Source organism: Oryctolagus cuniculus, chromosome 1, assembly GCF_964237555.1.
Source record: "Oryctolagus cuniculus chromosome 1, mOryCun1.1, whole genome shotgun sequence".
Lineage (NCBI taxonomy): Eukaryota > Metazoa > Chordata > Mammalia > Lagomorpha > Leporidae > Oryctolagus > Oryctolagus cuniculus.
Window position 1 is genome coordinate 216845534 of NC_091432.1, and position 23024 is coordinate 216868557.

At 42.7% G+C, this 23024-nt stretch overlaps 1 protein-coding gene across 1 annotated transcript in view; it reads left to right on the forward strand.

Annotated features, from left to right (window-relative positions):
- Positions 1-21433, forward strand: part of SLC31A1 (solute carrier family 31 member 1) — a 38997-nt gene extending 17564 nt beyond the window's left edge. Inside the window, exons 2-5 of the mRNA XM_070055763.1 lie at positions 14504-14626; positions 15114-15186; positions 16329-16497; positions 17761-21433. Coding sequence (XP_069911864.1) covers positions 14540-14626; positions 15114-15186; positions 16329-16497; positions 17761-17962 — 531 coding nt within the window. The 5' untranslated portion in view covers positions 14504-14539 and the 3' untranslated portion in view covers positions 17963-21433. The remainder of the gene's footprint in view (positions 1-14503; positions 14627-15113; positions 15187-16328; positions 16498-17760) is intronic.
- The last annotated feature ends 1591 nt before the right edge of the window (positions 21434-23024 follow it).

A 23024-nucleotide genomic window follows, 5' to 3' on the forward strand; every position in this document is an offset into this window, starting at 1 on the left:
CCTCCCTGCTTACTATCCTTAAATAGTTTCCAGATGTCCTTGGAATAAAATTTAGACACTTTAAAACAGCCTATAAAGCTTTCCTTAAATTTTTTTTCTTTAAGTTTTTTTGTTTTGTTTTGTTTTTTGACAGGCAGAGTGGACAGTGAGAGAGAGAGACAGAGAGAAAGGTCTTCCTTTGCCGTTGGTTCACCCTCCAATGGCCACCACAGCTGGCGCACTGCGGCCGGTGCACTGCGCTATTCCGATGGCAGGAGCCAGGTGCTTCTCCTGGTCTCCCATGGGGTGCAGGGCCCAAGGACTTGGGCCATCCTCCACTGCACTCCCTGGCCACAGCAGAGAGCTGGCCTGGAAGAGGGGAAACTGGGACAGAATCCGGTGCCCCGACCGGGATTAGAACCTGGTGTGCAGGCGCCGCAAGGCAGAGGATTAGCCTAGTGAGCCGTGGTGCCAGCCTCTTTAAGTTTTACTTATTTATTTGAGAGGCAGAGAGATACAGAGACAGACAGAGCTCCCATCTGCTGGTTTACTCTCCAAGTGCCTATAATGACCAGAACTGAAGCCATGATCCAGGAACTCAATCCAGATCTCCCACGTGGATAGCAGGGACCCCATCACTTGCTGCCTCACAGGGTATCTGTTAGCGGGAAGCTGGAATTTGGAGTGGAACCAGGACTGTAACCCAGCCACTCCAATATGTTATGCGGGCATCTTAACTGCTAGGTGAAACACTCATTCCAGGCCTTCTAAGCTGATAATCCTTTTGCCACCCTTCAACTTCTTTGGGCTTTCTTTCCTCCTCTCACTCAATGTGTTTTATTCATATTGGCCTTGAATGCCCTTAATTCTTGTCTTACCTCAAAGAGGTACCTCCCTGCCCTTTTATAAAGCCCCAATAATTTTATAAGTCTGTTTAAATGTCACCTCTTTACCTTTCTCTGAAGAGAGAAGAGAACTTTCACTTTGATTATGGCCTTGTCTAAATAAGGTTAGAGTTTGTGAACTCAAGAGGCTTCCATAGCCTTGGCATTTCATGACAAGAGCCTCGGGTGATTACTGACGTCATAAATAAGAATGTCAATTGTTAAATCAACAACGGGAGTCACTGTGTACTTGCTCACCATGTAGGACCTCTGTCCTTAATGTGTTATGCTATGAGAATTAACAGTAAAACTAGTCTTCAAACAGTACTTTATACTTTGTGTGTCTGTGTGGGTGCAAACTATTGAAATCTTTACTCAGTTTAGACTTGATCCTCTGTATGTAAAGATAATTAAAAATGAATTTTAATGAAGAATGGGATGGGAGAGGGAGTAGGAGATGGGATGGTTTGAGGGTAGGAGAGTGGTTATGGGGGGAAGAACTGCTATAATTCAGAAGTTGTACTTTGGAATTTATATTTATTAAATAAAAGTTTTTCTATTAAAAAAAGTTTTAAAAAGTCACCTCTCGGCCGGCGCCGCGGCTCACTAGGCTAATCCTCCGCCTAGCGGCGCCGGCACACCGGGTTCTAGTCCCGGTCGGGGCGCCGGATTCTGTCCCGGTTGCCCCTCTTCCAGGCCAGCCCTCTGCTGTGGCCAGGGAGTGCAGTGGAGGATGGCCCAGGTGCTTGGGCCCTGCACCCCATGGGAGACCAGGAAAAGCACCTGGCTCCTGGCTCCTGCCATCGGATCAGCGCGGTGCGCCGGCCGCAGCGCGCCAGCCGCGGCGGCCATTGGAGGGTGAACCAACGGCAAAGGAAGACCTTTCTCTCTGTCTCTCTCTCTCACTGTCCACTCTGCCTGTCAAAAAATAAATAAATAAATAAATAAAATAAAAAAAAAATAAAAAGTCACCTCTTAAGAAAAGTCGTCTCTCTCCTTATTCCCACCTGTCTCCTGCATCCATCTAAATTAATTATTTCACTGTTATTCTGTAGCTTGCTGCTATGTTTTACATCCTTCATGCCACTTATCACAAATTGTAATCATATATACCTATATATATATTTATTTGTGCACATATTTAATGAGACCTTGCTCTTCTAGAGTAACTTCACAAAGGCAAATACCTTATCTTTTTGCATCTGGCTCCTCGTATATGATTGAAACATACATGGATTTGTAAGAATTAATAATTAGTGTTATTCTAGATGCTATAAGGAGGTAGAAATTAAAAAGATACTGGGGCCAGCATTGTGGTGCAGTGAGGTAAGCCATCACTAGTAATGCCAGCATCCCAAATGAGCGCCAGTTCCTATCCAGCTCCTGACTAATGTGCCTGGGAAAGTAGCAGCAGATGGCCCAAATGCTTGGGCACCTGCACCCAAGTGGGAAACCCAGATGGAGTTCCAGGCCTCTGGCTTCAGCCTGGCCCAGTCTTGGCCATTGCAAACATTTGGGGAGTGTATGAGTGGATGGAAGGAACATCAGTCTCTCAACTCTATCTTTCAAATAAATAAATGAATATTAAAAAATAAATAAATTAGAAAGTCCCTTGCCCTCAAGAAACTTGCTGAGTGTGTGTGTGTGTGTGTGTGTGTGTGTATTTAGCTTGTATTTTAAGAACTATAAGTTTAGATTTTCATGAGCCAAGATTACTAGGGAAATTTAGAAGAGAAGATTTCTTCTGTTAGGAACTCAAGAAACCTTCATGCAAGAAGTGACATTTTAATAAAGCCTTAAAAAATGAGCTAGATTGTAAACTCAAAAGAGCAAGGGCCATGTTATAACTTTACCTTTAATTCTGGCACCTTTTTAGTGCATGAGAAATGTTGAATAAATGTCACAGGATTTGTAAATACACTGAAAATGGAGCGAGGGAAGGAGTTCAGGGGAATGACACAACCCCCAAAAATATACAAGTGGCAATGCTGTAAATTCACAAAAAGTGAATAGATCAGTGTTGGTGGAAGATAGGAACGTGAGGAGGATTAGATTGAGATAAAGTTGAACACAGAAGTCTGTAACAGAGAGAGAGAGGCACAGAGAGAGAGAGACTTAAATACCAGATAACCCAAAATCAATGTATCAATATCAGAAGTTTAGGATGAAGATACTTAATTTTGTCTTTACAGGCAGAAATCAGTTCCTGGGAGTACAGATTAAAAAGCAAATTACGGGTTGAGAGATGCTTATAAATATATGGAGGGCAAATACTAGTTCAGCGTGGAGTACTGGTTCTTCTATCAACATCACCATCAAACAGCAAGATTCACATTCCTATGGAGCATCTTCTATATTTGGCTTGACTGGAAAGAACATTTGCTTCTTTTATATCTCTGGAAGGGAGCAACACATTTGCCTAGCAAGTCCCTAGAGATGTTCAAACAGTTATTACAGAATTTTATATTAAGAGATGCATGCAATGACTTCTATTGTCCTTCCAGTTCTTTGTGAAATCTGTGATCCATAAATTAAGAGACAGGACACTCAGGTTTCAATTTCAGGTCATTTATATATAGATGAAGAAACAGCTCATCTGTCTCTTTCCAGGCCTAGTTGTTTGGGACCAAACTTCTCTCTTAAGCTATGTCAAGAAGGAGTAGCATCTAAGAGGGCTCATTAAATGTCTGCAGTTGACGAAGAAGAGAAGGAACTTTGGAGCAATCCCCCATTCAACTGTTTCTCCTGCCTTTCCTCAAAACCGTTCTATCAGCATGGTGACAGACAGGCACAGATTGCAAGATGATAAAAACATCTCAGGTATTGGTAAGACCTGGTTCCAGCTCGAAAGGGCACAATGTGCTGTGAATGTTCAGAGATTTTAGAACAAGACCTTGAAAGTTGGGGAGGGTTTGCCATGTTAGACATTGTTAGAATGAGCATTCCAGATTGAAGATACAATGTGAACAAAGATACCAGACAGAAAATGTGTGGTATCCTGCGAACACTGGGAACTTTGGCCACTGGACTCATTTGGCCAGAACACAAAGTGCTCATAGGCAGAAACACAGGGTGGTATCTTTATTTTAGAGATCTGTGATTTTGGACAACGGAATTTAAAAGACAATGGAAAGGTTAGTAGGCAGCAGAATTTTTCAGCAGGTAAATAGAGCCATGCCTTAGGTAGATTAACTAATCACTGATACATAATATAGAATGGACAGAGGGCAGGGGTACCTTTAGGAAAACCCATATTGATAATTGAGATGTCAGTGGTGACAGGCTGGGTGAATCTTCTCATTTACTGGGGATTAGGAAAAGTAACCAAAATTGGGACATACATGGATACAAAACATGACATTAGGTAAAGAATAAGGCAGGTTCATTTTATTTTATTTACCTACTATTTGAAAATAAAAATTAAACAGAGGGAGAGAGATCTTTCAGCTGCTGGTTTACTCCCCAAATGACTGCAACAACCAAGGCTGGGCCAGGCCAAAGCCAGAAGCCCGGAGTTTCTTCCCTGTCTCCCCATAGGTGTAGGGGCCCAAGTACTTGGACCATCTTCCACTGCTTTCCCAGTTGCATTAGCAGGGAGCTGGATCAGAAGTGGAGCAGCCAGGATTTGAACATACGCCCATATAGGATGCCAGCACTGCAGATGGCAGCTTAACCCACTGCACCACAGTGCAGTACCCTGAGACAGGTTTAATAGAAAATAAAGCATGGCCCAGGAGTATACCTAGGACTCTAGCAAGGACACTTTGTTAATCAAGTTACTTAACCTCTTGGTGCCTTGATTCCTCCAAACAAGAGATGCTGCGAGGACAAAATAAAATGCTGGATTTCTTACAGTGTCATTTGTTCATATTCCTTGCAATTATTCGTCTTTTGAATCTATAAAGTAGGAACATTTTAGTTGATCTTATGCTAGCTACAGTTTGTGTTGTTTCCTCTACTGCCCTTTTATGTGGTACTTGTCAAGGTTTAGCACCCTGGAGACTTAATTCTCATAAACAGTCTGGGTTTGGCACTTCAGACCACTTGAAGGTCAGTAGCAGCTGATACACACACCCTTCCCTTCTTCCACTTTTAGAAACTGGTATTGGTTGTGTTTATAGTCTCTTTCCTCAGATTTGTCACAAAACAAATACTTCACAGTTGTATCTCTAAAGGTGAATTAGGCCAGAAAATGTGGATGTTCAGATTCTCCAAACAACTTGGTGATGTCAAACTCTAGGTGTCTATGAAATAAATAGTCAGAGCTAAATGAATTCCTAATACCCGACTTGCCTATGTTACTTCTACATCAGCTACGTTTTGCTACTTCTTGAGTTAGAACTATGGGATAACTTCTGAGCACACCCACCAAATATGATTATATGGCATTTTAGACTCATTAAGGTGGTGGAGAGGAAATTGAGGTTTGCCAGTCTGTCATTAAAAGATAAGGAATTTTAGTTTATCTATTTTGTGTCTAAGTTGGCAGAGAAGAAATGCAGAAAAACCAATTTATTTCTTCAAACATTTACCGTAACCTACTATATGCAGGATATAAGAGAAAGCAGAAGTGCAAAGATAAATAAGACAGGATCTTTAAAGAGCTTATAACCTAATTGTAAGGAGAGGGAAAGGGGGAGGGAGGCATTCTGTTCTTCTGGAGATGGAACTGAAAAAATGTAGAATTAATTTTAGGTCTGGATAGAAGTTTATTAATCATATAATTCACTGTCTTTACAACTAAGGAAACTGAAGCTCTATAATTTGCCCAATATAATATTTACCACCAGTGTATCTCATGTTTAAGCGAGTTATTTTTCATTTATGTTTGTTATTTATGTGGTAGTGGATAGTTCACTCCTGTTTGCCCAGTAGACATAGGTGATCTAGAGACTGCATAGTGGGCATTTAAGAAATTAAGTTTGCTTTCCCTTGAAAGTGATAGCCCTCAGTGGCTGGATAATTCACAGTGTCATCAGTCCCTTCAGGATCGGTCTTGCCCCAACAGGTTCTCATCTCTTTCACTCAGTCTGAACAGCTTAATAAAGTAGAGTGATGGAGACAGATGGAATTACGATAGAAGGGGGTGACCTTGAACCGAAATCCAGAAATAAAGTAGATTTTGCCTCTTTCTGATTAGACCTCAGAATAAGGATAGCTTTATGTCTTTCCACTGATATAGGGAGAAAAAGATTCTCAGGACAGCTCCTGAGTTACCCCTTCGGCTAAAATAGATACTCTTAGCCAAGAGCCTCTGAGTAAAGGAGTTACTGCCACTAATTCATAGCTGCTGTTTTATTCTCTTAAAAACTTGTCAATCCATGCAGCATTTCTTGTTTGCCTAGGTCGTTGACTACTCATAAATGAAGGCTCTTTAAGTTTTAAGTGTAATTGTTTGAAGTAGTTTTCCTCTTTATATGTCTGGCAGTTGGCTACTTTTGATGCAGCCCACTAGACTGATGGATGAGTAATTCAGCCACATAAATTCTGCTATTACTTGAGTTTGTAGACTGTGCATAGTTTGGTTTCTTTTTATGAGAAGTGCTTTCAGGGCACCCTGTGTAGATTATCTGATGTAATAGAGTTCACTTTGGTATATGGTGAAGAAAGAGAAAATAACAGAATGATAGACTATTGAAATCTGCAAATAATTACTAAATTAATTATTGGCCAGTTCTATTAACATCTTTGTTAGCCCAGCCATTGCCATGAAAAACATCATGTACAAATTTGTTACAGATGATCCCTTGAAGTTATTTTTATTGTCAACAAAGGCAAAAAGCCAGGGGCCGGTGGAGGGGGCGGATGGTAGCCATTGTTTTACTGGAAATTTTTTTAAAAGATAAAATCTAGACGGATTTTGTATGTTTAAGTGTGTGTGGCAAAGGTAGCGATGTGTCAGTTTGGGGCGATTATTCTCCTAAATTTATATTGTAGCAAGTGCTGTATGAACTCTTTTTTTTCCTCCCAGAAACCTTTTGTATAAGGAATACAAACTTCATGCATTTCATAAATACAACCTTAGGAATATAGTGATTCTTCCCACTGTACCTGCCCACCCTCTGTATGAACTCTTAGCTCTGAGGGGAGTAATAGGTGTTTGAATGTATATAATTCTACGATCCTTTACATTTCTTTTGTTGTTGATCTGTTTTCTTGCCACTGATCTTCAGTATTTTTTTTTACAGGCAGAGTGGATAGTGAGAGAGAGAGACAGAGAGAAAGGTCTTCCTTTTGCCATTGGTTCACCCTCCAATGGCCACCATGGCTGGCGCGCTGCGGCCAGCGCATCGCGCTGATCCGAAGGCAGGAGCCAGGTACTTCTCCTGGTCTCCCATGGGGTGCAGGGCCCAAGCACTTGGGCCATCCTCCACTGCACTCCCTGGCCACAGCCACAGCAGAGAGCTGGCCTGGAAGAGGGGCAACCGGGACAGAATCCGGCGCCCCAACCGGGACTGGAACCCGGTGTGCCAGCGCCTCAAGGCGGAGGATTAGCCTATTGAGCCGCGGCGCCGGCTCAGTATTTTTAATACATTGGCTGGGCTGGACCTTTGGGAGTTGTGAATTTCTGATAGGTCTGGCTATGACCTATGATTTACTCAAGCCTAATACCCTTTGTAAGAGAAATGGGTAACAATTAAGGAAACATGTTATCATTGTACCTCAAGAAAGACTCAGTCCAAGAAAGGCCTTATATATCCAAAGGACAATACAATTACAATCATATCTCTGTGAGTCAGTTTAGAACAGGAATATGAGACATCAGGAACCAGGGGATGGATGGACAGTGCCATGGCCTTCACGGGGAAGGGTCTTCCGTATATTCATCAAATTGTATTTCCCCTTCCCACTTACTGGTAACTACCACATTTATTTTAAGCAACTCCAACATGTTTGCCTGGAATGCCAAATTATGAGCAGACCCCCTAATCCCTGTATATTGCTGCTTTATATCAAGGTCTCCCCTTTATTCTTCTTTTCAAAGATGTATTTATTTACTTGAAAGTCAGAGAGAGAGAGGTCTTCCATCCGCTGGTTCACTCCCCAGATGGCCGCCAATAGCTGGAGCTGTGCTGATCTGAAGCCAGGAGCCAGGAGCTTCCTCCAGACCTCCCATGTGGGTGCAGGGGCTCAAGGACTTGGGTAATCTTTTACTGCTTTCCCAGGCCATAGCAGAGAGCTGGATCAGAAGTGAAGCAGCTGAGACTCGAACTGGCGCCCATATGGGATGCTAGCACTGCAGGCTGTGGCTTTACCCACTATGCCACAGTGCTGGCCCCTCCCCTTTATTCTTACATCTCCTTCATTTCCCCCCTCCCCACAAGGACAACTTAAGTGTGGAATCATAAAGCCATCAAGAGAATTTTAAAGTTCACCTACAGGAAGGCTCACCTATACTCTACCCTTAGAGCAGGAGCGGGGAACCTTTTGTCTGCCGGGCACCATTTGGATATTTATAACATCATTCATGGGCCATACAAATTTATTACCTTAAAAAATTAGCCTGTTACAGATTTATTACATTTCAAGTCCCACTTGCAGTTACCTTGGCAGGGCCAGGCCAAATGATTTCGAAGGCCTTCTATGGCCCAAGGGCTGGAAGTTCTCCACCCCTGCCTTAGACTGTGAAAGAATTAGACCTTTGAATATAGGGAAGTTTTTTAAAGGTACCATGAAGCAAAGCCACAGCCATTTCTCAGAATTTCTCCTGACCTTGTACAGGTGAGCAAAAGGTAGAATTCGCCCAGTTAAACTGGTTGCTTGATGATGTGAACATAGTCCATAAGCATGCCTCCCTGTTTATGATAGTGCACTGTCTTTGATCTTGAATTTCCTATATCTGTACTCAGCAGAAGGTTGTGTCACCAATCGTAATTAGTGACTACAGAAAGCAGAACAACTAGATGGATTTCTTTTTGCTTAATGTTTTTGTAGACTTAAAAGGGAACATGAACCTAATCATTTTAAGGATAAAAACTTTCTTCTTTAGTGTCCTTATCACAAAAGTTAGGAAAGATTGTAGGCAGTCTCCAAAAGAATTTTCTGAAGCCCTAGATTACATCTGACTGGGCTAGAGAAGAGGGGCTTTGTGGCAGATATACAACCACTTCTGTGTAGTCTTCTATGGAATCTAATCTCCATTGGTCTTACCTGTCACTGTGCAAGCTGGGAAAATAAGAATTTGAAGTTCAGACTAAACCTATTAGAGATAAAGTCAATGCAAAGACCCAGAATAAGCACAGAATTTAGCCTTCCTGCTAATCTCCCAACTTCTTTCAAGAATTCATGTTTATTTGGCTAGGGAGTCTAGGTTTTGCAAAGAGCCCAGGCCTCTAGTTGAGCTTTACAATGAATCTGTGATAGGAGAGATGGGGCAGGACTGAAGGTAACTTCTTTTTTGATTATCCTCAAAGCTAGACTGTGAAAGAATTAGACCCTTAAACACAAGGTTGTTTTGTCAGCTATTTATGTAAGTATTGCACCATACTTATTAAGTGGAGGAAAGGAGGAAATAGAAATACAAAGCTGGAATGCACTGTTTCTCATATCTCATAGTATTCAGGGCAAATAGAAGCCAGTTGGCACGTGACCAACTTCAAGTACCCAATTGGATATGAGATAAATGTTCTTCGAAATGGAACAGTGGAAAGCCATCCTGAGAGACTTCTTTCCTTATCTGTTTTATAGGAACTGAGTTCCATACAAATTCATGCTTCGTATGATGGCAGTTGTTGTAATAGTCAATTCCTGGACCATATCTTGGTTTTCCTTAAGGTTTTCTACCAGAAGCAGCAGCTCTTAGGAGTTACCCACATGCCTGTTGTCAGCCACTTCGTGGTCTCAATTAGAGCTCCGTAGGAGAGACTCTAACAGAATGCTAATATGCTGACTGGTGTCTTCTCCCACAAAGCTCACTCACTGAATTTTCCCTGTTTGAGGTTTATTTCCAATAAAGTAATAGCTACCATTTGTCAGGCACTGAGGTGCTCAGTGGGTGTGATTGCATTGAGTCCTCGCAGCAGCCCTCCTTCAGGCTTCGCTGTCTGGAAAACCAGCTGAGGAGAGGCGAAGGCACTTTTGCAGGTCATGTAATCAGATTACCCTCTTAAAAAGATTTTCCTTAGGTTCCACCCGTCACTAATCATTACTTACTCTTCCACGAATTCCACTAATCATAACTGCATTTTTGATTCCATAAAAGTACAGTCCAGCTACTTTGTGGACCTTGAACCCAGTTCATAGAAAGAGATGATGAGGCTGGGCTACATTAGCGAAAACAGTTCTTAGAGAGCAGTAGTTGAAGTGGCTGTGGAGGTTAGAGAAACTTGAATAAGCCAAAGAGAACAGCACAGTTCCCGATTACCATGAGATGAAACCATTTTCCTCAGGTTACAAATTGAGAAAACAAACACTACTGGTGTGCCCCTGGACACAGTACTTTTCTTACTTAAGTACCCATTTTTATTCTGAAAGAAACTGAGCTTGGGTCATTTTAGATGAGAACTATTGAAGGAGAGATCAAAATTAACCAATGACAGCATTTCTATTCTACCAAGAATGAGTTAGGTGCATTTGATGAGTTATCCAAATACATAGGACACATCAATGAAAATTAAGTAGGAAGGGGAAAATTATAATCATTTATTATGCCTTAATAATTCCTTAGTTTTTCCTTTTTTGACATCGGTTTGGTATATTCCCGTGGGACTTTTCTTACACTAAGATGATTAGTGAGCAAGCATAAGGACTTACTGGGAAGGGTTTGACTCTATGGTGTATTTTTGTATGTTAATTTCCACCAGATTAGTTCCTTCATGTTCATATACCACTGGGTAAGCCTTGAGGTGGAATTTTATTATAAGAAGTCCATTGTTCACTGACAACAAAAGCAAGTAGATTCTAATCCTGCTCTGTTAGCTAGTACATTTGAAAGTGAATTGTATCCTACACGGATGATATTTCAGAGTAAATGCATAAGTTGGAAGATTTTCTTAAGGTTTGAACATATGTATGAATTCCTGGGTCTCTGGTATGTTTAAAGAGATTTGGTGGGGCGCTGGATTCTGTCCCGGTTGCCCCTCTTCCAGGCCAGCTCTCTGCTGTGGCCCGGGAGTACAGTGGAGGATGGCCCAAGTCCTTGGGCCCTGCACCCGCATGGGAGACCAGGATAAGCACCTGGCTCCTGCCTTCGGATCAGCGTGGTGCGCCGGCCGCAGCACACCGGCCGCGGCGGCCATTGGAGGGTGAACCAACGGCAAAAGGAAGACCTTTCTCTCTGACTCTCTCTCTCGCTGTCCACTCTGCCTGTCAAAAATAAATAAATAAATAAATAAATAAATAAATAAATAAAGTCTAATGTAAAAAAAAAAGAGAGAGAGAGATTTGGTAATGTGTTGTCATTGAACATGTACCTCTAATTGGTAATGAGGGGTCAGAATAATTAGGAACTTGTGAGTCTTCGAAAACTGCGAATAGGAATAATGTAAAAGTTCATGGTACAACAATAGTTTGTGGTGTTTATTCTTGCTTTTTAAATAGTCCTTTACATGTAATTTTATACCCCAAAATGAAAATTATTTCTATTCAGTTTCCCCTTCCAGCTTTTGGCCTAGAAGCTCCTTGAGCCCAACTGTTTCTGGTTCATCTCTGCATCTCCCTTGGTGTCTTACAACAGAAAGGCCTTAACTGATACTCCTTGCTTCTTCGTGACCAGGATTGTGTTGATAATACTGGATGAAATTATCCTTTATGATTTCCAGTGCTGTAAACTCTCCAGACTCTTGTTGGAAGAGAACAAAACTTGTGACTTGACTTCAGCTTCAGTCTCCATATGAGGATGTGCTGACTCAAGAAAGTTTTTTCAGTGCTTTTTAAAAAAAAAAAAAAAAAAAAAAAAGATTAATTTATTTATTTGAAAGGTGGAATTAACAGAGAAAGAGATCTTCTATCTGCTAGTTCACTCCCCAAATGGCCTCGATGACCTGAACAGGGCTGGTTTGAAGCCAGAAGCCAGGAGCTTCTTTCAGGTCTCCCACATGGGTGGCAGAGGCCAAGGACTTGGGCCATCTTCTGCTGCCTTCCCAGGCACATTAGCAGAGAACTGGATTGGAAGTGGAGCAGGGGGCTTGAACTGGTTGCCCATACGGGATGCTGGCATCTCAGGCAGCAGCTCTACCTGCTATGCCACAATGCTGGCTGCAGTCTTTTCATTCTTAATTCACTTCATTTGCTTGGTTCAGAATCCTAATTTAGGATCATTGAGGTACCAGTGAACTCTCCATTCTGCAGTTATTTCCTCTAAAACCCCTGTCCATCATCCATTGTCACTTTTTTGGTGTGTGTTCTGATATTTAGTGCTTACTATAAAATTTTTGTGGATGGGGCCACCACCTGTGATTCCAGCATCCCATTTGAGCACTGATTCTAGTGACAGCTGTTCTACTTCTGACCCAACTTCCTGCTAATGCACCTGGGAAGACAGAAGACTGTCCAAGTGCTTGGGCCCCTGCCACCATGTGAGAGACCTGGATGGGGGTCCAGGCTTCTGGTTTCAGCCATTTGGGGAGTGGACCAGTGAATGAAGGAGCTCTGTTTCTCACTATTTCTCTGTAATGCTACCTTTCAAATAAATCAATCTTTAAAAAATATATACTTGTGGACAAATACTGTTAAATATCTGTTTGCATTTCCAATCTAGTTCCTTTTATGACAATGGTATTAATCATACCAAATATTCAAGATTTATACTTATAAAATAATATAGTATCTGACATGACAGTTACTTAAATTCACAGTTGCACTTTAGGCGCCAGCACTGTGGCAGAGTAGGTTAATTCTCCACCTGCAGTGTTGGCATCCCATATGGGTGACAGTTCTAGTCCCGGCTGCTCCTCTTCCCATCCAGCTCTCCTATGGCCTGGGAAAGCAGTGGAAGATGGCCCAAGTACTTGGGCCCCTGAACCCAGGTGGAAGACCCAGAGGAAGCTCCTGGCTCCTGGCTTTGGATCGATGCAGCTCCAGCTGTTGTGGCCATTTGGGGAGTGAACCAGTGGATAGAAGACCTTTCTTTCTGTCTTTCCCTCTCACTGTCTATAACTCTACCTCCCAAATAAATAAATAAAATCTTTAAAAAAAAAAAAAGTTGAACTTTGAATATCCCTGCCACTTTGCTTTGTCTTCCACTGGAAGTAAGAACTTGTTTCTTAAGGCTGCTGTTACAGAACCATGGGGTAGGAGTTAAAGATGGGAAAATAGATGGCTGAATATTTGTGATTTGGAGTTAGACTCCCATGGCTGCATGACTGTGTATAGATTTCCTATCTGAAGTCCATCTCTCCTTCACTTCCTAGGAATACTGTCACAACAGCCTGTTTCTTTCCATCCCAGCATTAATCACACCGCAAAAATTGTTCTGTTACTTGGCTCAGAGTTTGGCACATAGTAGGTGCTTGATAAATTTTGATTGAGGGAATGAATAATGAGAAGCACACTCAGGCTCATGAATAGGAAAACCTACTTGGAATTCCAGAAGCCACTCTTTCTTCCACAAATTGGAGTTGAGGGACACATAAACAGTTTCTACCAACACCTCCCTTTCCAGATACACCCCAACTTCCCCAGCTCCTGCTATAGAAATTAATGCTCCCTGGTTTATGGCCCACATTGACTTTTGCAGTACAGCATGGATGTAGTTGAAAAAATACAAAGCTGATTATACAGTGTCTAGACTTAATCTAATATAGAATATCCAATTTATATCTTGTTTTTCATGTTCTCAACTCCAGTGTCCTTGTAGGACTCAAATTGTATCCAAAGCCTGAGTACATTGCTTGCCTAGGGCGGCAGTAGACCTTTTTTCAAATTTAAATTAGCTTGAAGGCTGGTTGTCCATTCGTGAAAATGTAACCTGAACATCCTGATTAAACACAGGTCATCCCCATTAGGTGAGTTATCTGAATTACTTGCTTTTTATCTACTGACATGATTAGAAAGCCTTAGAGCTATTAAATTGCTTTAATGGCATCCATTTGTACATTGTTACAAATTGTTTCCTGCAACTTAAACAGGCTGCATTTCTCATCTTTAAATCTGGGTATATTAAACATGTCTCTTAAAGGAACAAATAGTTTTTTAAGATATATTTTATTTATTTGAAAGGCAGAAAGGGAAAGAAATCTTCCATATACTTTTTCACTCCCCAGATAGCCATAAGCACTGGAATTGGGCCAGGCAGAAGCCAGGAGCCTGGAACTCCATTTGGGTCTTCCACATGGATGGCAGAGGCACAGATATTTAGGTCAATTTCCGTTGCTATCACAGGTACATTAGAAGGGAGCTATACTGAAGGTGGAGCCGGTCACAAGTGGCAGCTTAACCCGCTGTGCCAACAATGCTGGCCCCTTAAAGGAACAATTTTATAAACTAAGGAAGGGGGTCAGGTATCTGAGGCCCTAGGTTCAAGTCCCTTCTGCCACAGTCTCCAAAAGTGATCCTTATCAGAACCTGTTAATTTTCTCTCTACAGGTAAATTTCATTGCATGAAATTCCATATAGATAAAAGTCTTACAAATTTACCATGAAACAAGATTTTTATATCCTTAGGTTGTGATAAGTCATTCTTTTTTTTTTTTTTTTTTAAGAGACTCTTTTGCTGCATCCGAACTTTTCCTGGGAAAATGAATCATTCCCACCATATGGGCCACATGACCACCACAGCCTCACACTCCCATGGCGGAGGAGACGGCAGCATGATGATGATGATGGTGAGTGCCACAGGAGAGGCAGCACAGGTCCTTTCCCATCTGGGACACGGAAATCATGGACCTTCAGTACTGCCAGTGTATTATCGCTAAAGGTCAGCTTACTCATGAGAAAAAACTAACACAGACCCACACAAGTCATGTGATTTGCCCAAGATCATGTGGCAAGTCAGTTGCAGAGTTACATTAGAACCACGATTTCAAGGGTTCTGTCTTCTCCAGCTTCTTTATGAAATGGACCCTTTTCTGAATGGACTTCTGGTCTTTGTGCTTTGTGTAGAAAAGAGGAAAGTTGGCAGTGGGACCACAGGAGAAGACTCTTGCGTGGTGCCTGTGATATTAATGAATATGCTAAGATAAGGGAGAAAGCCTCCCTCTTCAGTGAATGTCTCTGCTTCCCCAGATCTGCTACTTTTTAATGTTGTAAGCTTCTTTCCCTCACTTAGGATCTTTAGTCAACTCTAATTGGCTCATTTTGATTTTCTGGCAGCCTATGACGTTCTACTTTGGCTTTAAGAATGTGGAACTGTTGTTTTCTGGTTTGGTGATCAATACAGCTGGAGGTGAGTACACTATCAGGCAGTATTTGAAGGTGTCAGTCACTTGAGAAATGGTGACAAAGCTTTTGGAAATCCAGCATCTCTTTCTGTCCTAATTACTGAATCAGTTTGGTCATGATGCATAACCATCTTGGTTCCTATTTCCTACCTACGGGGTAGGATACACAATATTTATTTTGGTCTTCCAGTAAACTTCCTTTCAATAACATGTTTATGTTTTTGGAGCTCTGAAAAATAATCTAGATGCCTGATAAATGTCTTTTGCAATCAATTTCTTTTTATTCTTTTTTCAGAATGTTTTTTGTTTGATAAACTGTTGTTCCTAGACATAAAGCTACAAACAAGTGAAAACACTACAAAATAAACCCTAAGTTAAAACTGTTAATCTAATACCAACCTTTCTATTTTACAACTAGTGGAACGTTACACCCTAAATAACGTAATGTTAGTGTGTCAGCAAGGACAAGACCCAAACCTCCAAGAGCTGCCTACACCAGTGTTCCTTCTAGTGTACAGACTGTGGGCCACATCCTTCCTAGTGCTTGGCATGCCCACTGTTAGAATCTCTCCTGGTTTGGAGGTAGCTGATTGTGCCTATCTTGTTGCATCAGTAAGCTTTAAATTGAAATTGCACAAGATCCATAATTAGCTGGACTGCTTTAGTACCAAATATATCTTTGTATCCACAAAATCAATTTGTTTTGGCAGGAAAGGGAGCATTTAGTTCAGCTGGTGTGTTAAACTAGTATTTTAATACATTCATGTCAGTACCAGCACCTTACAGTGTAAAAGAACTGAAGTGCATATTCAAGAAATGTAGTCAGTACTTTAAATGCTATTTTCCTTTTCCATATTCTACACTGTGTTTCAATTTAATAGCTAATTTAATGCCATCAAGCAGCTAAATCAAAAGGTTTTTATTGTTCAGATGCTCTTTTGGATCTTCATCAGAAAGTAAATGTGTTATTCCACAGAGGCAATGGTTTTCACCAAGACTATATAAGCTGTTCTCCCATCTGGGCAAGTAAGGGGTAACAGTATAATATATGAAGAAACTAAGAGTAGTACTTTTTTACTTTGTCTTTCTAGCTGCACTGACCAATGATCTGTTTCACAGTATCACCATCTTTTCCTTCCCTGCTTAGAAATGGCTGGAGCTTTTGTGGCAGTGTTTCTACTAGCAATGTTCTATGAGGGACTCAAGATAGCCCGAGAGAGCCTGCTACGGAAGTCACAAGTCAGCATTCGCTACAATTCCATGCCTGTGCCAGGACCAAATGGAACCATCCTTATGGAGACACATAAAACTGTTGGGTAAGACGATTGAACAGGTCCAGATGGGAGTTCCAGAAAGCTGGACTAGTTAAGCAGGAGAACCGCTGTCTTACTCATAGCTGCCCTGTTCTTCAGTTAGTGATTCCACATGACCTTGCTCAAAACTGTCTTTAGAGGTGTGTGGTGTGGATTATGAGCAGGCCAAAGGAGGAAGGATAGGAACCTATGTGCAAACACAATTGTTTGTTCTGGATACTGGTCATTTTGGAAGAAGATAAGTAAGGAATCCATATTTTCAAATATTTGCCAAAATATTAGTGAACAGGTTAAGAAATTTATTCAGTCAAGGTATAAAAGAGTAGAATGTAATTGATTACTTTCTCTAAAAGAGTAAACCTGGTCAGCACTATCCCCATTTTATTTACAATATAAAATTGTACTGATGTCTATATTCCAAGAAAGTATTTGGATGACTGCTAGCTTTTCCATAGATTAGCATTGCTTTTTGAGTTCCAGTTTTGATAGAAATATAGGTCTTAAAACTAGATTGGGCCTCAAGAAATCCCAAAGACCAACCTCTCGAGCTTTCAAGCAAACAAGATTATTTATTCCCATGGTAGTGATGAGCTTATTAAAGCCCCAAAAGATTGGAACTTAGTTAAGATGAAAGAATGAGTAACCAGATCTCCTGATCCTTAATTTAGTTGTTTCTACTATACCACCCAGCCCTCAATTCTGTTTCCACTTTTGTGGAACATGAACTTTGCCAAGGGGGAAGGCCTAAAAATGTTCAGGCAGATAAGTATGGGAGGTTTTGCAGGAGTGGGGAAACTTTTTTCTGCCAAGGGCCTTTGGTTATTTATAGCATCATTTGTAGGCCAGACAAAATGATTGACTTACAAAATTAGTCTGCTATAGATTTATTGAATTTGAGTCCCACCTGCAGTTGCCTTGGCAGGGCCAAACCAATTGATTTCAGGGGCCTTATATTGCCCACAGGCCCGACGTTCCCTAAGCCTTCCCTTTCAGGACCCAAGGTGGAGACAAGCTGGGATTGCTCCTTGCTGTGTCCTCCTCCTCAAAGCACATATAACCATATCTGGCTGATGCTTATCAACCTGGCAGCCTATGGTATTCCATTCTCAGGGACTGTAAAATGTCCATACCCACAAGTGCCCACGAGTTGCCAAGATGGTGGTAAGGCAGTTCAGGTGAGGCTGCCCTCGTGGCTACAACGTTTGCCCTCCTCCAGGTCTCAGAGCTCCTAGAAGTCTGATTGTTGTGTCCCCATTTGCTCTCCAGGCAGCAGATGCTAAGCTTTCCTCACCTCCTGCAAACAGTGCTGCATATCATCCAGGTGGTCATCAGCTACTTCCTCATGCTCATCTTCATGACCTACAACGGGTACCTCTGTATTGCCGTAGCAGCCGGGGCCGGGACAGGATACTTTCTCTTCAGCTGGAAGAAAGCAGTGGTAGTGGACATCACAGAGCATTGTCATTAACGTCAGACTCCATGGTGTGGCCTTAATGATTGCAGTGGGAAGCAGTTTGAGACTGGAAGACATGATTCCTGCTCCAATCATCTCTTCTTGCTCCTCTTACACACACACACACACACACACACACACACACATAGCTCAACAGAGGTTTAGTTTACAGTCCCTGGGGTAAAGTGGTAACCTCCTAAACTGTTTTTTTTTCCTACTAAGTTGAGATTCCCATTTTTCTTAAAGAGAAGCCACCCGAGATGTCTTTTTCCTTGTCATCTTAGATCCCATTTATATGTTCTCGTCTAATCTGGGTAGCTTTCTATTCAATGACTTGGTCATCTGCTTCCTTGTTTTATCTTCTTGGTTTCTTTTAGCAGACAGCATATGAATTTGTTTTTTGTTTTGTTTTGTTTTGTTGTTTTGTTTTTCCCTGAGTCAGTGATGGAAAGGGTTTGACTTTGAGCAGGATTAATGGCAGGTGAGGGAAATTCTTGTCCAACTACACCCGGAACTCAAACTTAACATCAGAAAATGAGTTCTAGTCTTTGGACTCAATAAGTGGGAAATACCCTGTGCCTTTCTCCAGCTGTGATGTTTTGCACCAAAACCTTTGTAGTGTGCAGAGGGGTGGTTGAGGCTAATTCCAGGCTCAGGGCTTGCAGAGTGTGTATTCTTGAGTTGCTAACTCATCAATTTTATGTTCCCACTTACCATTTTGATCAGGATGAATTTGCTAATCAAAAAAAAAAAAGACAATCAATTTGAGAGAAAAGAAATAGATATTTTAAAATAAAACTGTAAAGCCATTGGCATTTTACTTTGACTTAGTACCTTGGTTTGTCTCAGCTGAATGAAGCAAGAGTTTGAAATTTTTCCCATTACTGTTTTCATGTGTTTGTCTCCAAACCAGTGATTTTTTTTTTTTTTTTTTACAGGCAGAGTGGACAGTGAGAGAAAGAGACAGAGAGAAAGGTCTTCCTTTGCCGTTGGTTCACCCTCCAATGGCTGCCGCGGCCAGCACGCTGTGGCCGGCGCACCGCGCTGATCTAATGGCAGGAGCCAGGTACCTATCCTGGTCTCCCATGGGGTGCAGGGCCCAAGTACTTGGGCCATCCTCCACTGCACTCCCTGGCCACAGCAGAGGGCTGGCCTGGAAGAGGGGCAACCGGGACAGAATCCGGCGCCCTGACCGGGACTAGAACCCGGTGTGCCTGCGCCGCAAGGCGGAGGATTAGCCTAGTGAGCTGTAGTGCCGGCATGCAAACCAGCGATTTTCAAAGTTGAGCATGCATCAGAACTAGCAGCTGACACACTAATTGCTGGGCCTTAATCCCAGAGCCCCAAAATTGGTATTTCTGGGTTCTTGATTGTTGTTCCAATTGATGGTCAAGGGGGCCCACACTTTAAGAATCTCTGGTTTAAATTAAGGAAGCATCATCTGGTATTGGGCATGGAAATTTGAATTGCTGATGGGTAGGTTGTACATCTGGGCATAATTCATGTCATAAATGCTGCTGGTCAATACTTAAGCATTCCAAAGACTGTTGTGCAGCTCCATCTGTGTACACCTATACCTGCACCTCTGCGCATCTGCAGGAAGGGCTGCAGCCAAAGTACTCTGATCAGCATGGATGAAATCACCACTCCTCAGTTTTAAAGAGCTGTGGTTTCTTGGAAGGAGTTTGAAGGTTGAGAGAGACCTTTGACCTGCAGTGTAAATCAGCCAGCCTGGGCCAGAAGGGCCAAAGCTCAGCTTTCTCTTTGGAGAAACTCAGGGTGCGGCCCACTGATGACCAGATTTGCATCAGCCCCAGCATCCATGCCCACGCCAGGCAGATCCCCATCCTCTGAAAGACCATCTTTGTCACTGTTAGGGGATTAATTAGATCACAAGTGGCTAGAAACCTCTTTTCTAAGTGAAGAATCCCATTGGATGTTTATTGTTAGTCTCTACTGCAGCCTTGTTTCAGTCCAAACTACCTCGGTACAGTGAATCTTCTGTGCTGGTCTGCTCAACCCTGCCCTCCTCGGAGCCAGACACAGCCGTGCCTCGGGCAGAGCTGTCCTGTTGGCTTGTGTTGTGGTTTTGAAGTTTGTACTTTCTCTGTGGATGCCAGTTAAATATTGGAGAGTGAGGAGTGTGTACTTCTATGGCTTTGAACCAAGAGAGGGTGACGAGCCTACTAGATCGAGGTTAAAATCCAAGAACCAACATTTTAGAGCTTTGTGGTTTTCTCTCATTTCATCCGCTTGAAGCCCTGGTAACTTAGCATGGGCAGAGTGAATTCCGGTTACTGACAAGAGTCCAGCACTAAAGGTGCAAATAGCCCATGGCTGTCTCGGAAGCCAAGGAATCATAAAACCATGAGAACCAAGTAAGAATCAAGGTTTAGTAGTGACTCTGGTGCTCTCTAGACATCTCAGCATGAGCTGCTATAAAATACCTTCCCAGTACTGGGACCTTATCAGTAAGGTAAGAAAAACCATTATAAATCTGAAACTAACAGAGAAAAACCTCTTCAGGATAGAGATAATCTCCTGGAAAACCTGACTTTTAGAGGTTCAGGGTTGCCAAAGGATGAAGCTGGTGAAGGAGAAAAAAGTTTAAATTCTTTCCGTCTTTCCTGAGCTGTGGGATTGTCATAATATAATGACCTTGTCTCGTTGACTTTGATTTCTGAACTCCTATTCATTTGGAATTTGATGCCTTGATGTCTTTGTTCACTTTGGACCGAAACTTCTCTTTTCCTCCTTCCCTGTGCACAGCTGTTAGGAGACTGTACCCTCACCTCTTTGGCCTCCTATTCTGCTCTCCTTTTCCCTTCCTGACTTCCGGTCTTTTATCCCCATCGTCTAGTTTGTTCAATCTCCCTAGCCCTCCTGATGCAGTGGGCATTGCCATTTGTAGATGTAAATACCAGAAGTTGGTATTTAGAAACCTGTTAGAGACCTTAAGCATGCTTCAAGAAACAACTGCCCACTGGAATTTCTGTAAGTCTGGGAAAAGGTACCTCGTACTCTCCTCAGAGTTACAGACTTAGGTGCTGTCTCCAGTGTCTGATGGAGGAACACTCAACACCCGCATTGCCCACAAACAGGGAACCCTCACTCTGTCCATCGGGGATTAGAAAGTTTCCTCACTACTTCTGTAGTAGGGTTGTCCAGAATTCCCTTTCAGGCTGTGGGTACTGGTCTTGGGTTCTAATCACAGGAGATTCCTTGCAAAGGAGCTGGAGGAAAGAGGGCATGGGGTACAGTTTCATGTCATTTAATTTTGATCCTGCCCTCCTCAGCTGCTTCTTCAAAAGATACAACTAAAGATATACAGTCCTCGTTTAATATAATGCCTTAATCACTGGGTCTACAATTAATGTTAACTGTTTTAGATTGTACGCTCCTGGAGAGCAGTATGGCTGTAGTCAGAATGTTTTAACAGTGTCATGTGCAAAAGAACAAAATAAATATTTTGATTTTGTGATTGTATGCCTTTCTACCCAAAGTGGTATCAGAACAAGCTGGTCCCTTCACAGCCATGGCATCTCGCCGTGACCCATTTGGAAGGTGTCAAAGGGGTTTACATGGTATGATCCCCTTTTTGTTTAATCTCACTCTCTTTCTCCTCCACCATGATGAGCTAGTCCACACCAGAAGAATGGGGCCTTTTGCACAAGAGACAGGATCGTCACAAAGCAGCACATATTTCAGTATACCAAGGATTCTGGAATTTAAAAGCTAACTTCTGTTACACCATAATTCTTTCCCTAAGTGTACACTGTCAGGAAGCAAGCTTTGAGCTGAACCTCCAGGAAGTTTGCTGCCCTGAGATGAGCGTTGACCCTGCCTTGCCCTTTAGTGTTGCCAGAGAGCTGGTGTCATTTGGTATTCCTGTTGGCCTCTGCCAGGCATCCTGCCATGCAGCAGCATCCCTGTGCTCTTCCCTAGTCTAACAGGATGAGCCTGGAGTTTAGAGTCAATGGGTTTGTTTGAATCTCAGCTCCACCAGTTATTAGCAGTGTGACTTTAGGAAGTTATTCTGATAGCCCCTAAGCCTTAGTTTTCTCATTTATAAAAAGACAGCAATAAGGACCAGTGCTATGGCATAGCAGGTAAAGCCACCACCTATACTGCCAGCATCCCATATGGGTACTGGTTTGAGTCCCGGCTGTTCCACATCTGATCCAGCTCTCTGCTATTGTCTGAGAAAGCAGTAGAAGATGGCCCGACTTGGGACCCCTGCGTGGGAGACCTGGAAGAAGCTCCAGGCTCCTGGCTTCATATCGGCCCAGCTCTGGCCAGTGTGGCCATTTGGGGAGTAAACCAGCAGATGGAAGACCTCTCTCTCTGCCTTTCAAATAAATAAATCATGGGCCATCCTCCACTGCTTTCCCAGGCACATTAGCAGGGAGCTGGATGGAAAGTGGAGCAGCTGGGACTCAAAAAACCAGTGCCCACATAGGATGCCGGTGCTGCAGGCCAGGGCTTTAACCCACTGTGCCACAGCACTGGCCCCAATAAATAAATCTTTTCTTTTGGGGGGTGGGGGAGGACTCAATAGCACCTATCTGATTTAGGAGCATGGGGTGGCCATTTAGCCTAGCAGTTAAGATACCTTGTCTCAGAGTACCTGGGTTTGATACCTGACTCCAGTTCCCTCCAGTTCCCTGCTATTGGGGCCCCTCGGAGGCAGCAGTGATGACCCAAATGATGAATCTCTGCCACCCACAAGGGAGACCTGGATTATTTCTGGCTCCCAGCTTTGACCTCAGCTCGCATCTGGGGAGTGAACCAGCAGTTGGGAGCATTCCCTGCTGTTTTTGGTTTGTTTTTAAGATTTGTTTATTTATTTTAAAGAGTTACAGAGAGAAAGGAGAGGCAGAGAGAGAGAGGTCTTCCATGCGCTGGTTCACTTCCCAATTGGCCGCAACGGCCAGAGCTGCACCAATGCGAAGCCAGGAGCCAGGAGGTTCCTCCAGGTCTCCCACGTGGGTGCAGGGGCCCAAGGACTTCAGCCTTCTACTGCTTTCCCACGCCATAGCAGAGAGCTGGATCAGAAGTGGAGCAGCTAGGATTAGAA